The sequence below is a fragment of the Amphibalanus amphitrite genome, unplaced genomic scaffold (genome assembly GCF_019059575.1).
Source record: "Amphibalanus amphitrite isolate SeventyFive unplaced genomic scaffold, NRLGWU_Aamphi_draft 000122F_arrow, whole genome shotgun sequence".
NCBI lineage: Eukaryota > Metazoa > Arthropoda > Thecostraca > Balanomorpha > Balanidae > Amphibalanus > Amphibalanus amphitrite.
Window position 1 is genome coordinate 444,616 of NW_024881617.1, and position 16,590 is coordinate 461,205.

The following is a 16,590-nucleotide window of genomic DNA, read 5'->3' on the forward strand; positions in this document are numbered from 1 at the left end:
GCGATAAAGGCAAACGAAGTTTCTGTCGTGTAATGCAAGCGTATGCAAGCGATACTTAACGCAATGCAATAAACAGGAAAGAATTTAGGTTGTGAACACTTGCACGCTCTTTTAAGGAAAGCGTAAATGTGTTCAATGTATTGTCATTCAGCGCACGATAAAAATGCGTACTCAAATAACCATCGTATTGCACATGCAGCTTCGTGAGTGCCTCAGCGCAAGTTCTCACTTACTCTGAGGACTGCCGTCCCTGAACACAGCTATCGAAAAGCCCCCACATCACTGGCACCCGGTCACAGCGCGCGGGACGCGGGCCCCGCCGTGCTGACGCGCTGTATCGGGCTGAGCGTCCCTCCATCTCACGCTCAGTAGCACCACTAGACGTCCGCGGCGGCGGCGGCGGCCGCGCCCCGCCACTCACTCCTCTGTGATGAAGGCCGTGTACTGCTCCTCCGTCATCAGCGCGTCCAGCTCCTCCGGCTTGGAGAGCTCGATCTTGAACAGCCAGCCTGCGAACCGAACAGGAAGACGTTGATGTACGAAGCGACACACTAGTTCCAGACACTGGTTCAAAGGCTGCCTTGTTAGTAAAACTTGCAACTTTCAAATGTCAGTGTACAATGATCGTAGATCAGTATTGCCCAGCGAGTACTGCCCAGCGACGAGTCAGTCCTTTGATCTGGATTCTACAACCGTTCTTTGCCACCAGTCAGCCTACGGCGCCAACTATGAAAGCCTGTAGTTAGCAAAACTACTCGGCAGGTGGCGCGGGAGACAGACCGGTTGTTCGTGAGACAGAAGGATTTATAACACGTCCTTTATACTTTAAATAATAAACATACTTTAAACATTAGCATGAGCTCAACTCCGCGCACTAATTTTCAATACCTTTTACATCTCCAATTGTTCCTAAAAAAGAGATTCAAGTCACATACAATCGGACGAGAAAACGCTCAATGTCATGTCATGCTCTATCAATCCACACGAGGTGGTGAGGGGACGTCAAACCCTTTTCACCCGTCCGTCGTTTCCATCCTCAGGACTTTCAAATCATTCTCCTCCACGCCGCAACCCTCGGTCCGGGCTGGACGGGCAACTTAATCTCATGCGGACTGCTCCCTTGGAGCGGCTCTGCTGCTCCCAAGGGAGCACACCCGTAACCGGGTGCAGCGAGTACTTGGGGGGCTGGTCGGCCTGTCCTTTAGGACCGGCTCAGCCCCGGTGACTCACTAGGGTGCCTGCTCAGACCAATGTCTCCCCCTAATTCCTATCATCCTTCCGGATCTGAAATGGCCTTGTCAGACCGAAAGAGCCTTACCCAACAAAAAAGTAACCCCTTCCGCATAATTGCATGGTCACGAAACGTTCAGCGCTAAACCACAATTAACTAATTGATTCGACCTTGCTCATTTCCATTGGTATGCAACAAAAACAGCAGAATGGGACTGTAGAGAGACATGCCCGCAGATCTCCGACAAAATATAATCTAACAACATCCTGGGATGCGAAATGGATCTTGCATGTGAGCAGCGCAATGCTAGACCCCAATAGCTGCTTAAATGTTTATCAATCTATCCGGTTCCTAATTTGAAATATATCAGGTGAAATCTATTGAATCATCAGTGAAAAGGTCCATGAATTTCAGACGACGGGAAAACCAATGGGAAAACAAGGAGCTGCGCGTTCCCGGAGAGTTCATTGACATTTGATTTTAAGATTTTTTGAAATGTCAAATTCACGTGACATTCAAATGCCTGAATTTCATTTGATTATGCATTGCAGCATTCATGGGAAAATTTGGACATTGAATACCCTTGACAGAACAACTGGCACGCATCATCGAAGTCACTCAGATGCATCGAGCATAGTCAGTTTCGGGGTAAAAGGGATGGAGTCGCCCGACATAGAAAATAGTTTGCTTAAACAGTTACATGCGGAGAAGCGAGTTCCACATAAGCGTTGTAAACAGTTCCGACCGCCGGGTCGGGCCACTCCTTCAATACACCTTTATTACTAGAGGAAACTCAATAGATGCCCGTGCTCACTCGTATTCACCGGAATAGTCAGAGATTTTATGGTGGGATCGACAATCTGCATGACACATCCGCATGCTTTTCGGCAAGTTTTTTACGGCATCGGATCGGCAAGTTTTATCAGACTTGTGCTAAAATTACAGAGGGTGAAAATATACCTATGTCGTAGTTCCCGACTTCAAAAGTTCTATAATGAAAGGTCAAAAAGGAAACCTTCTGAATTAAACTCAAAACCCATCTTTTTATCCAGACGTTGCACTGAAAAGCTGCTGTTTTAGTTCGGGTCTTAGTTGTGGACTATACAATCAATTCACCTACTGGGATTACTTAAAATGAAACTTATTTCATTTTCAATGGGAATGAGTAGAAGCCTCATAATGTTTTCACATGGCTGAAACCGATCGGTATGTAGATTCCATGTTAACGAAACATCAAATCTCCAGCCGTCACAAGCAAAAGTAGGTCGCTCATGTCAGTCACTTCTCTAAACAAACGTGGCACGACCTACACTGTGGGCACGGGCAGCACACATGACGTCACACTGATGACGTAATCTGCGAACTGACCTTGTTCGCCGTACGGGTCCTGGTTGACGAGCTCTGGTGTGTCAGAGAGGTCCGTATTGCGATCAGTGATTTTGCCAGAGACGGGGGCGTAGATGTCGCTCACTGCCTTGACGCTCTCCACTGATCCACACTCATCTGGGGAGAGAGGGAGAGGAGAGGAGAGAGAGAGAGAGAGAGAGAGAGAGAGAGAGAGAGAGAGAGAGAGAGAGAGAGAGGGGGGTCAGAAAGGCCATCTTACTCATGGTGGGGCTTACACGACCCATGGTGGCAACACTAACTAAACAAAGCGCGGCGGTTAAGTTTGGATAAACTATCGTTCAATAAAAATAAACAGAGGGTGGATGCATTAGCAATGGGGAGACGCCAAGATAGAAGCTCGGTGTTCTAGGGGCTTCCCAAATGCATCCCCACCGCTACCGTTCAAACAGCTTTAATGTTAGGCATGGAAAGTGAGCAGTGGCGCACTGTGAGGAGTGAGGACTGAGGGATCGGTGCAGTTTTCCTTCTTTATACGCGACGCAGAACACTCACTCCCGAGTCCAGACATTATTAAGTCCATCAAGTTAACTCATGCTCTTTCCTTTCTCGGATATAACTATAGCGCTCACCTCCTTGATCCACCTCTAGCCCGGGCTCGGCAATCTCCACATACACCAGATCTCCCATGGACTCCTGTCGATATGGGGATACGGCACGGTCAGGGAGGCAGCCCTCAGGCTGTCACAGGACAGACCAGTCACACATACACCAGATCTCCCATGGATTACTGTCGATGGGGGATACGGCACGGCCAGGGAGACAGTCTTTATACTGTCACAGGACAGACCAGCCACGCGTACAGATCTCCCCTTGACTCCTGTCGCTGGGGGAAAGGGCACGGTCAGCAAGGCATCCTCAGTCACACACACGACAGTGACAAGTCCATGCATACTAGTCTACATGTATGTACGGGTACATATGCCCGTAGACTCCTGCTGACAGGGGATCGGGTATAATCAACAGTTAGTGAGGAGTCGAGGACACATTACACCGCCACACTAGCCTTTTTTAGATCGGGGAGATGAAAGCCTCCGTATTTCACACACACCCATATAAAATCACAAACATAGAATGCCTCGTAGCAACAATGCGACTATATATGCATACCATGGCCAAACGAACGCGTATCTCGAGTTGCGAAACAAGATATCCAATACACAAATTTTATTTTATGCAAAACATAACCTGACTCAACATCCATTGAGAAGAGCGCATGTAAACGATCACTGTTTAGTGTTTATCCGGACACTATCATTTCATACCCTACAACCCGGTCCCAAAGACCGTTATTTACCCAAATATCGGGCCGGCGAGGGTCAGGGAGGGGTTGGAGTTGGAGGCGTGTCTCATCCGACACCACTCCAACGCGCCAATGAGCGGGCGTGGTGCGGGCTAGACGCACACTTAAACACACAAAGATAGTCGTACAGACCGGCCGGCCGACGGGCGAGGGCTGGGTGACGCTGGCCAGGCACCCAGCCGCCTCTAACAGCCAACAACGGCCACATGTACTGTAAGCAAACGCGCCAGAGTGTCGGGCGGAGACGCCGATGGCCAGACGGACAGGCGGACGGAGCGAATGAGGACGGCCTAATGCGTACCGACTAGATGGACTAAGGACAGCGAAGGGTGCATTAATTCAGCTCGATGTTGAATGGCTATTGCTCGGAATGTGGATCGATTTCGAAAGTGCCTTCTGATATCTCAACATGCCGTTTTGTTTCAAAGTCTTGAACGGATTGGCCCGTGAATGGTCAGACCCGTTTAATCAAACGGCATTTGATAACGACCAAGCCATTCTTCTTCCTACCATATGCTGTTTCATGATAGACTACTCTATTTCGGCAGCTCATATCGGTAATACAGTAGTTCATGGCATTTCGCTATCATTCTTGCCCCTCCCGCCTGGCAAAACGCCCAGTTGCCAGGCCTCTATACCGACCTAACAACAGCACAGGCCCTGCACACCAATCCATCCCTCCCGGGAGCAATCACCTGATCGCTACCATCATTAATGCACGACCGGGTCGATCGCTGACAGTTGTCCTAGGTGAGCCGACCGCCTGTGTGCCTGCCGCTCGGCCGTGACGTGGGACACTCTGGGTCGGTCGAAGACGACAGGGACTAGGACACGGGACTGCTGCAAGATGGGCATCCATCCAGCGATGCAGGCGCCAAGACAGACAACAGATCGAACGCTAGGGGAAGTACGGGATGAGGCGAATGTAGTGAGTAGTGGGAACAATAAATAAACAAATCTTATGACACCGTACGGCTGCTCTAGACTAACACTGGCTCCACACTGGCAGGGAGCAGCCCCAGTTACGATTTGAAGTGTCGGGGGGGGGGGGGGGGGGGGGGGGGGGGGGGGGGGGTGGGGGGGGGGGCGTCACTTACCGCCGCTTTAGCCGTGATGCCGACCGTGCCCACGGCTCCGTCCAAGCGCACCCATTCGTGCTGCTCCGTGTATTTGAGATCTGTCCGGACAGGCGTGGGGTTAGAGTCGGTTGACTGTAGACCGTAGCATTTACAGTACAAATACACAGAGTTACATAAATGTACACTTGTACAGGGCATCGGGCGCTAACGCTGGGATCGACGGGGTCCTGACGAGCAACAACCACTTATTGGACGTTAGCAACTGCCGACAGAAAATCCAAGGCGTCTCATTACGACTTCCACAAAGAATAGGCGCCGAATGTAGGAACAATGAAATACCTTATTGGAAAATAGTTACATCTCTTGCGATGAACAATGGCAAAAAGCTACATTCCATAAACAAATTACAGCCTAGTTCATAGACGCCGATCAGAGTTCCCCGACCACGTGGCTTACGAGCGGGACCAGAGAGCCGCACCGGCGTCTGTGATGACACGACGCCGGGATGGTGATAGACGGTAGTAATAGTGGGAGGAGGGAGGGGGGGGGGGTTCAGACCGCACCGACCGACAGCGGAGACCACCGACGAGACTCCAGCCCCGCCGACACTATTGCAAGAAGGCCGTATCAGTGTGTCTCAGTGAGAGGAAGCAGAAACAGTATCTGGCGCTGATTCCCTGAATTGGATTGGGTTGGATTGAGATGATGAGTGAGGAACTGAAAACCCCGTTAGGGTAGGAAACATTTCATCCGTTCCCTGTTTTTTTCCAAATGTATTTCGGAGACCTTCCTCTGCTCTAATGACGTAAACTGCTGGCCGCTGGCCACAGCCAAGATACAATAAATCTCATTGAATCGGTGACACAGATGTCAGATAGCCTCTATTTATTATTGTTTATGGGCCTCAGTCCCCGACTGTAACCCACGGGCCGCTGTGGGCTCCCGGATTATAAGCAGCCCGACTCGCGCACTTCTCCCCATTTAGCGAAAGGGCCGGAAGCATAGACGATTACAAAGATTGACATGACGACCGAACTGTTCACTTCATAACTAGTTTAAAGGGACCCTCCCACCTTCAAAAAAGTTAATGAATTGGCATGAAAGTGATGTCGCTCGGTTCAGGAAGAGCGAAAACGTATATCTATCAAATTTCATCGAAAAATATTCACCGGTTTTCAAGATATTAGACTTTTACTATTGTTTACTTTCTGGGATCTCCGCTGTTCCTAGCGACTTTATTTGAAAGTGCGGCATTTGTTGCGCGCAAAGCAGCATATACCACCGCGTGCTACCAAACGTTTTAGTAAAAGATTTAAAAATCGTTAGACCTCCGCTGACGTCACAAATTCTAAGGGGGCATACCAATGCATTAGCCCCTTAGAATCCGAAAACTGCAAGTTTTAAATTCCATATCTCCGAATTAAAGCATTTTTCGATGTTGTGAGTGCCCAAACCGGTATTTTCAGGCCATGGCCACCAATTTGGCTATCTCAACTCAAAACTAATGTTAAGGTGGGAGGGTCCCTTTAACTAGCCCTAAAATAAAATGAAATGGAAGTGAGCCATTTCAATTCAAGGGGGCATATTGGCTGCGCTCAGTATTTTGCACCATGGGAGAGCGTGAACGTGAACGGTTCTCCGTGCAACTCACCGCAGCATTTATTTACAGAAGTCTAAACATTAGCCACCTCAGCAAGCTTATTAACAACATGCACTCAGATTGGATTGCAGTGCTGCGCTAGACACACCCCAAACCGTATGCTGTCAAATCAGAAGGCCTGAACCAGAAGTCATTTGATCCATGATCGTCCACTCTAAACAGTCCGGCTGACTGAACCCAGTTGCCATGGAGATAAGAGGTTATGGAAGACTCAAGGAAGTAAGACATAGGAATTATTTCTAAATCCCTAACCTTATCCCATTAAAGGTATTATCAGGGTTTTTTCCAAAATTTCGGACTTACTCAGTGAAACGTGTAGAAGAAGGTGACTGAAGCCCCAATCCAAAGTCATTCGTCTCAAAATTGCCTAATTTTCCAATGGTGGGCCTCCAAAGTTTTCGCGGCTGCCAGCCGCGTAAACTTGCGAGTACTTGGTGGTCCATCTCTAAACGCCCATAGGGTTTACACTAGCGGAGACTTTTCTAAATATTTCTAGGGAAAATATAATGGATCTAGGGAAAATATAATGGATCTAGGGAAAATATAATGGATTACAGCATGCTCCATTATATTTTCCCAAGACAAAATAGGGAAATATAGCATAGGTCCGTAACACAACGAACACAACCTTCTTCTCATTCTTCTCAGCTTCTCATTCTAGATATCCTGTGGGTTATCAAAATAATTCAAATTAAAAAATTGTGTTGTTTGTGTGCGTTCAAACTAAGCTCATCCCGAGTGTAATTCAAGAATGTCTTAGTTCAAGTAATTAAACTTGAAAGTGATATACCTCAAGCAATGAAGAAGCTTGGATGGAACTAGTGTTGAATCAAAGTTACCTATCATTTTTAATGCTAAGTGCTGAACGTTACCAATAATTCGAGACATCCGTTGTAAGATGTATGACGCAGATCAACTTTGATCAAGTGAAGAAAATAGATTTCAGATGAAATAATGTCAATGTTCAAGGCTGAGCGACTGGCAGATTTCGGAGTGAGCACGAGTGGCCTTGAGACATTCTGTTTCTGTAGGTACTCAAAATAAATAAATTATCATGTTGTGTGCTTTGAGGTTAAGTGTTATCAGTGGTGCTTCATGGTTGTGCTTTGTTGTTGGTGTATAGGCATGTTTTGAGCACATTGCAGCATGATATTGGTGGTGTGTAAAGCAACTGATCTCCGCAGACTTTGCACTTACTTGCAAAGCCTGCGGACTGACTTTGCAGACTTTGGCTGACAATGAGCAATGCATTGCTGACTGATATCATTTATTCTGTGTTTGTAGCACAAAGTACAGAAGTGGCACATACATTGTTACTTTGAAAACCTGATGTGAATTTTGATGTAGAAAATTGGTGGCTGACGTTGAGTCCTGACGTATTGTGAGTAGTGTACATCTGGTGCATTGAGCGCAGACTTGAGACCAGTGACGTTTGTATTAGTAGACTGTGTTTGAGTCTACTTATATGGGTAGTCATAAAGCAGGCGTCACACTTCTTTTTGCAACCAAGGAGATGCGCTATACCCAGAGATGCTTTCTCACCAAACCTTACCAAACCAAACCTAACCTACAGCGCCTCTCTTCGTTCGTTCATGGTTGCAAAAAAACAAGTGTGACGCCTGCTATACTACTACCCTTATATGGCCTTGGTTTGAGTGTGGTGACTGAGTAAGCTGGTGTGTATAGCCATGCAATAAGTGTTTTGAAATATATTTTTGGGACAGTATTGAAATGGTGTGTTTTGGCCATCTGGCATGGATGATGGAAAGTCACTAACTCAACTTAAGGAACGCTTCTTCATTATGCTCATCTAAAGCACGATGATCTATTTTCTCTTCGCAAGGATTGATTCCTAATTCACTGTCAATTATAACCTGGGCCAGAAGGTTTCGCTGAGCCACAGGGTTCATACAGATTCATCCACAGTGCTCAGCAGTGTATGTTTTCAGATTTCAACAGATTGTATTTTTTTCTGTATGTACATATGCATCATGCAAGGGTACAACAGATGCGGTATTTGGTAAGCAGTTGGCAGCAAGGTGGTGTTTGTACTTATTGGCAGAACTAGTTGAGCAGGACTAAAACTATCCTAGTTTCTCTCCAGTTTACTCAGATCCGTCTCAACACATTGAACATATTGAAAGCGTTCATCCATGAAATGTCTGCATGTATACTCATTTCCGAGAAGGCACGCTCGTCGCTCATCCATTGCCGAGCAGGCACGTGCGTGCCCATCGCCGGCGCGCATTAGCGCGCGTCCATGGCTGGGGCGCACGCGCGCGGCCATGGCCGGCATGCACGCGCGCGGCCATGGCCGGCATGCACGCGCGCGGCCATGGCCGGCATGCACGCGCGCGCGCCCATCGTCGGCACGCAAGCGCGCGCCGCGTCCTTACCCGGCGAGCACGCCGCGTCCGTACCCGGCGCGCACCCGCGCGCGTCCACAGCCGGGGCGCACCCAAGCGAGTTCGTACCCGGCACGTACCGGCGCGCACCCGCGCGCGTCCGTACCCGGCCCGCACCCGCGCGCGTCCACTGCCGGCACTGACAGACCCTGACAGACGGGCGTGCTGCCGTCGGCGGTCCTGACAGATGAGCGGCGGGCCCGGCTCCCGCAGCTCCGGCAGCGGGCGGCAGCCATGGTCGGCATACACGCGCGCGCGCCCATCGTCGGCACGCAAGCGCGCGCGCGTCCATAGCCGGCGCGCACCCGCGCGCGTCCGTACCCGGCCCGCACCCGCGCGCGTCCACTGCCGGCACTGACAGACCCTGACAGACGGGCGTGCTGCCGTCGGCGGTCCTGACAGATGAGCGGCGGGCCCGGCTCCCGCAGCTCCGGCAGCGGGCGGCAGCTCCGGTGACTGTTCCGGCAGCTCCGGCAGCGAGCGGCGTCTCCGGCAGCGCTCAGCAGCGGCGCCAAGCAGCAGCAGCGGCTGAGCCAACAGGCGGCCGCGGAGGCACGCCCCCCCCCCCCTTTGCACATTGTTCGTCCATGGAGATGTCTGCAAGCACGCCCATTGTTGAGAAGGCACGTGCATCCATGGCTGAGCACTGAGCAGGCACGTGCGACCCCTTTGCACATTGTTCATCCATACATATCAATATAATTTACCTTATGATTAGTGTGAGTCTTACAAAATCTTAAACTCAGAAATACCACAAGGCAGGCTGCCTGGGTGAGTTGCTAATATGAACATAATGAACATTATACATTAGTGCAGTACCTATAAGCATCCATGCTGTGTGAAGGACTTGGCCCTCACGTTTATTCGTTTGGTGATTGCACATGGTGGCATGTGTACCAATTGTTCTCCCTAACCCTTCTTACAACTTTGACTAGCAAGTAGAAGCTGGCAAAATGCAAGGAGCTTACAAAGCATGCCTATATGTAGATAACTGAGGATGATTCTCTCAATTGAAGCATGATCCGCACTCAGCAGCTTCTTCTGTTCTGTTCCACAAACTAAAACTGAAATGCCTCAATTTTCCTCAAAATATATTCATTTATCACTCATAAACAACAAAAATATACATTAAGTAGGTACCAGGGCAATAAAAAACATACAAGTTACATATTTTTTCATGTACCGTCCTTTCACAGCAGCAATATGTAGAAACGCACCAAGACGTTCACGGAGAGCCCACCCATAACAAACTATAGTTGAAGCCGGGGCTCTGCTGCAGCAGCAGGGGAGACGTACAGGACACAGAGGTCATGTCACAACATCATGTTGTACAACCTGTTGTTCGAAAAAACAGATCAACATAGATCTTGAAAAACTGTAGGTAGCGCTTTCTTCAGTCACTTAGGTAAGCTTTCTCGCAAGACGTTACATTAGATTGACCACTCTTGACAAAATAATCAGATTGAAACTTAGCTCAGTTGGTGACATACCAGGGAAATAAGCTAAAATTAGAGTGCTCTATTTATTGCTCCTGCCCCATGTTGAAGAGATACCCCTAAAAGCGTGATCTTTTATCGGCCCTTACGCAGCAAGGCAGTAATTCTCAGACCGGTGGATGGTATCAATAGAAAGAGAATGCGTCAAAGATTAACACGAATTAATTAAAATAACATTAAAATGTTAATTAAGCGTGGAAATTAGTCCCAAACATAAGCTAATTATTGCTCCTACCTCGGCGACGGCGCTCCCCGCAGTCGGCGGAGAAGCTAAAATAAAAGCCACCATCCTCCTCCGTAAGTCAATTTTAGAGCGGCCGAGTGGGCCGATGCGGGGCCACCAAACTGAGGTGAGACGTGGCTAGTAATTGCAAACCGCCATAGAAATCAATATCTTAAGACGTACAATATGGGATGATTACTCTGAAGCTGGAGTGAAAGCATGAGTAGATTGCAAGAAACGAAATGCATAGATTGGTTGAATTATGTACAATAGGCACAGCTCAGATGAAGCCATTTCTATGATGTTGACATATGACATAACCCTTCCTCTCCTCACCTACGACCTAAATGCATTGGCAGTTGCCGGCATAGTTTTTGAGCACGAGTGTAATTCGCCATCGGACCGCAATACATGTTGCTAGGCTGCTGCAATTACAACGAACATACGAATACTGCCTTCATTTGTAGACGTTTGTTTTTTAGGCGGTCTTTGACGTACAAGGGGGCATACCTGTCGACAACTTGAGTTTCTCCGAATTTCAAAAACTCCCAGAATTTCAATTCCTTATGCACTGTTGTAGGTACAGCTATGTTCACAAGTTTTCGTTTCCTCCTGTTGTAAAAAGGATGATATTTGTCGATTTCGTGCGTCGCTGATAGGAGGGCGTGTTTAATAATTAGGCCCAACGCTTTCTGCATCCGCGAGTACCTTCAAAAGGGAACAACAGTTTCCATTTATTACACTATGGGACATGTGACAAAATGACCACTGGAACACGCATGAAACGGAGCTCATATTCCTAAAAATGTCTACAATCACTTCTTTTCTGACACTATTAGCAAATACCATCTCAAGTTAGGTGGTTGACAGACAGTCAATGGAGATCTGGGGAGACTGAGTGATGCCAATTCACCACTTAACTGATAATGAGGGCCGAGGGAAGAGAAACATGCAACATGCACAACTGACAACTTGACAAGTGACAAAACACTACCACTATTGCGCAGTGCACAACAAATTACAGCAGCCAGCCCAAAAATGCTTTTGGTGGCTAATTGCAAAACAAGTCACTAATAAATGTCTTAGTTGCAGCTGAACACTGCACAATAATCACACTGTTCACACATTGAGTGAGATGCCACAGGTGGTTTGAATCACACTTTGGTTCAACTGCAAATCTGAAGTGTTGTCATGAGGTTCATGCCTCCATGATCACAGCACTTTGGTTGTGGTTGGCATAACACTTGTAGTCTGCAGAATTCCACATGAACTGCAGACACCTCATCTGGTGGTCTTCATGTTGCTCAACTTCTTCAGGAGGCAAATGTCGACCACCCAGCGGAAGCATGGTCCTGCAGAAAAGAAAGGTAATGCATAAGGTACAAACATTATCTGCTGAAACAGCTCCTTCTGTTGGCTGTTATTAAACTTTTAACATAGGTAACATAACAACATGTATTCCATGCATAGGTATTAGTGTATTACATTTGTTGAAGTAAAATACTGCCGGCTATTTCAAAACCAGAAAATGAAATTACATTGTGGCATAATTCACCTGCTCAGCTATCAGTATCAAATAATAATTAATTTAATATTTGGCATATTCTATATAACACATTCATAGAATATTCTACTTCACGTCACAAGGACTCACAATCTTTCTGTTGGGTGTTTGATTGACACATTAACTAAGTTTGTCTTAGGTTTTATTATTGCAAAAAATTCATATTGCATTATTGTATCAAAATACTGCCAGCAATAACAAAACAAGAACATGAAATGCCAATGAGCAAGCCGCCTTTCCTTAAAATGGATTATTTTGAAAGGAATTTTAGTTTCTTTTAAGGAAAAGGAGAAATAATTATCAGGTAATTATCAGAAAACCACTCAACCAGCAAGTGGCTGGGTGGTTTCACAGCAAACATCAAGCCAAAACATATACTTACATCTATCTAATAATTGAGCCATTTGACTACTACAAGGATATGTGAGCAAAATAAGAATCCAATTATCCAATGTTGACTTCCTTGCAAAGTTTATGCCTTATTATTATTAGTTTATGCCTACATTAGACATAAGAAAGTGGGTCGCTCCTCTGCAGGCCCCCTGAGGCTTTCCTCGGGCGCCCTGACCGATGATGCCACAGAGATGAGCGAGTGCTTTGCGGATGCCTTCGCATCTGTATACACACGACTTACTCCCACAAACCCTCATCCACACCAAACATTCCCTGGCCACCTCCCCCCTCTTGTTGTTACCAGAGACCAGACTCTCTCCCTGCTTAAGGGGCTTGACCCAAACTCTTCCATGGGTCCTGATGGCCTACATCCTCACCTGCTCAAGGAATGTGCGGATGCTGTTGCCACCCCCCTCCACCTCATATACCGAAAGACCCTAGAGGAAGGAGAAGTACCATCTCTTTGGAAGAGTTCTCAGGTGATTCCCATTTTTAAAAAAGGCTCCCGTTATGATCCGCTGAACTACCGCCCCATCAGCCTCACCTCCATATGCTGTAAAATGCTAGAACGTGCCATCACGGCCCATGTGTGGGAGTACCTAAATGACAATGAAATCCTGACTTCCAACCAGTTCGGCTTCCGAGCAGGACGCTCCACGGCAGATCAGCTGCTGCTGGTATACGATGATGTGTCGAGGGCAACTGACGAGGGTAAAATATCTGACGTTGTTCTCTTCGACTTCAGCAAAGCCTTTGACGTGGTCTCCCATGAGATTCTGCTGGAGAAACTGAGATGCCTGGGTTTCGGTCATGACTGCCGTGGAGCCACTCCGGATCCTACGGGCGCCTCCCTCCTGAGTTGGATCCGTTCTTTCCTTACCGATAGATCCACGAGTGTGCTGGTGAATGGAGCCCAGAGCTCCCCCCGCCCAGTACGTAGCGGTGTTCCACAGGGGTCGGTACTTGGTCCAGTCTTGTTCTTGATATTCATCAACTCCATCGCCCCTAACCTCTCATCGTCATATAAAATATTCGCGGACGACCTTAAAATCTACGCCTCCTTTTCCCGTCACCAGTCCAGCCCGTTGTTACCATACGCTACCCTCCCGCAGATCCAGGCTGATATTGATGCCCTTTTTTCCACTGCCAGGTCCTGGGGGCTCAACATGAACCGCAAAAAGTGCACTGTGCTCCGCTTCTACCCCCTACGAGCCAGGGATCCCCCTCCACCTCCCCAGTACCTCCTTGGTGGCCAGCCTATTCCCACATCTGACAGTTGCGTGGATTTGGGCGTCAAGGTTGATATCTCGCTAAGATTTCACGCCCACATCCGTGATGTGGCTTGCAAAGCTGGAGGGTTAGCCCAAAACTTTCTGAAGTCGACAGTTTGTCGCTCTCCCGAGTTCATGCTGTTTCTCTGGAAAACTCACATTAGGCCTATTATGGACTACTGCTCGGTGATTTGGAACACTGGCTATTCAGATGATCTTCGCCTCCTTGAGAGAGTCCAACGACGCTGGACGAAAGCAATTTCTGGACTGGATACTCTCTCATATGGAGAAAGGCTTACTAAGCTAAAACTCTTCTCCATCCAAGGTAGGCTGCTCAGATCTGACCTCATCCAGTACTGGAAAATCCTATCAAAACACTCCTGCATCCCACCCGATATCCTGTTTACACCCCAGCCCCATACCACATCCCGTGGCCATCCATTGAAACTCCTGACACCGCATACATCCACCGATACCCGCCAGCGCTTCTTCACGTACAGATGTATACGTATCTGGAATCGTCTTCCCATTGAAACTGTTCGCGCGAGTGATTTATGTACTTTCAAAAGACTGTTGGAGTATGACTTAAAAGATGAGCTATTTGCGTATACAGAGTAGTGTTGTTTATATGCCATGTTGTGTCTGTTACTTCTCATTCTTCTGCCGATCACACCGATACAAGGACACCCACAACAGACACATGTATTGTATATTCACTCTGCTCAATTCACTGGAAGACGCACTTGCCCAGGCGATACCACTGGCTTGACGCACTGCCATACCTACTTCTCGGTCTGGCGCGTCTCTTCGAAGGGGTTCCTATGTCCTTTCCTACACTCGCCTATTCTCGCCCATGACTGACTCTACAGTAGTGACGAGGAACCCAACCAGGTGAGTCAACCAGGTGAGTTATTTTATGAAAATGTGTCACTAGAATATGATACTTATCATCGAATATTATTTAATTTACGATTTATTTCGATCGGAATGCACATGGAGTCCCGCGCCATTTTCGTCGACGATGAATATGATCGTGTTTCATAAAGAGATAAGGGGTTTCAATCAGGTTTCAATGGTCTTTCATAGCAATAATTTGATGCAAAAATTTGTAGGAAATAATATGAAGCTGGTTCAAATGGCCATCAACCATTTAAAACACCGAAAATACTCACAACTCCGTCCCGACGACCACGCAGCACCGCGCACGCCACACTACTGGCACAATGCCAAAACCAGGCCAAAACTGCTGTCACAGCGGAAATGTTTTTTTTTTTCTCGATTGCAATTGCGGAATTATTTATTAAACAGAAGATGATCTTTCCGAAAAACCGACTGATTTCATACACAGATGCATGGAAAATAAAAAAATCCCGGTAAGTTTATTTGTATTGTTTTGTCGATTTTGACATGCTCCTAGTTTGCAGCCATATTTCGATATGTACTACAGGGAGTTCAGAATTATTTCAATACTCAATACTCAATACTCAATATGTATTTCGGGAGAGAAGGCTTAGTTGTCGCCTATTGATCCCGCTCAAAACACGTTACAATGTACATACAGTGCACAACATACATACAGTACGTTTTGCTCAAAACACGTTACAATGTACATACAGTGCACAACATACATACAATACGTTTTGCTCATTCCTGGCATGTCTCATATCAATTTCAATCAGCAGAGTGAAAAGTCATTTTCAATCATTCCAATCATGTCTTGTTTTAAACTTTCGGCTATTCCAATGCTGATCTAGCCTTTTCTTAAACTCAGCCACAGAATCAGCACTTACTACTGCTTCTGGTAGATTGTTCCATTCATTTATTACTCTGACTGCAAAACTATTCTGTCTGCACACAGTGGTGGTATATGGCTTCCTCAGCTTAAGATGGTGACCCCGATTACCTGGTCTTTCTTCTGCTCTTGTAAACAGACAATCTTCTAGTATTGGGATCCTTCCAGTGATGATCTGAAACACCATAATCATGTCTCCACACTTTCTTCTGTGGAACATTGATGCTATATTGAGCTGTTGCAGACGTTCTTCATATGGTAGGCCCCTCAATGCTGGATCCAGCTTAGTAGCCCGACGTAGTACCCGCTCGATTTGGTCTTGATCCATGCAATATATTGGTCCCCACACACAATTTCCATACTCAAGAATGGGACGCACCATCGAATTGAATAAAAGTGGAATGGTCTTCTTGTTTAAATTTACAAAAGATCTCTTTATCATTCCCAGCATCCTGAAACCCTTTGCCACAGCTTGTGATGCATGCACATGAAATTTCATCTTCTTGTCAACCATTATCCCCAAATCTTTCTCAGAATCAACATTCCTCATATACGCACCATTAATCTGGTATTCTCTTCCTGCATTCCTTATTCCTAGGTGCATCATTTTGCATTTATCATCATTGAATGGTAGTTGCCATTGTTGAGACCAAATATATAAACTGTTGATATCATCCTGTAATTCTTGTGCATCAGCACCATTGTCCACAGTGCGATAAAGTTTGGTATCATCAGCGAATATTTGGGCCTTAGAGCACACTGCCTCCGG

At 47.0% G+C, this 16,590-nt stretch overlaps 1 protein-coding gene across 1 annotated transcript; it reads right to left on the bottom strand.

Annotated features, from left to right (window-relative positions):
- Positions 1 to 83: 83 nt before the first annotated feature.
- On the bottom strand, positions 84 to 10,876 carry LOC122381564 (glycine cleavage system H protein, mitochondrial-like). Its single transcript, XM_043365902.1, has 5 exons — positions 10,814 to 10,876; positions 5,036 to 5,115; positions 3,208 to 3,271; positions 2,600 to 2,734; positions 84 to 509 (listed from the first exon to the last, which is right to left on the bottom strand). Exons 3-5 carry the CDS (start codon positions 3,263 to 3,265, stop codon positions 418 to 420), a joined length of 285 nt encoding a protein of 94 aa, XP_043221837.1. The 5' UTR covers positions 3,266 to 3,271; positions 5,036 to 5,115; positions 10,814 to 10,876; the 3' UTR covers positions 84 to 417.
- Between the last annotated feature and the right edge of the window lie 5,714 nt (positions 10,877 to 16,590).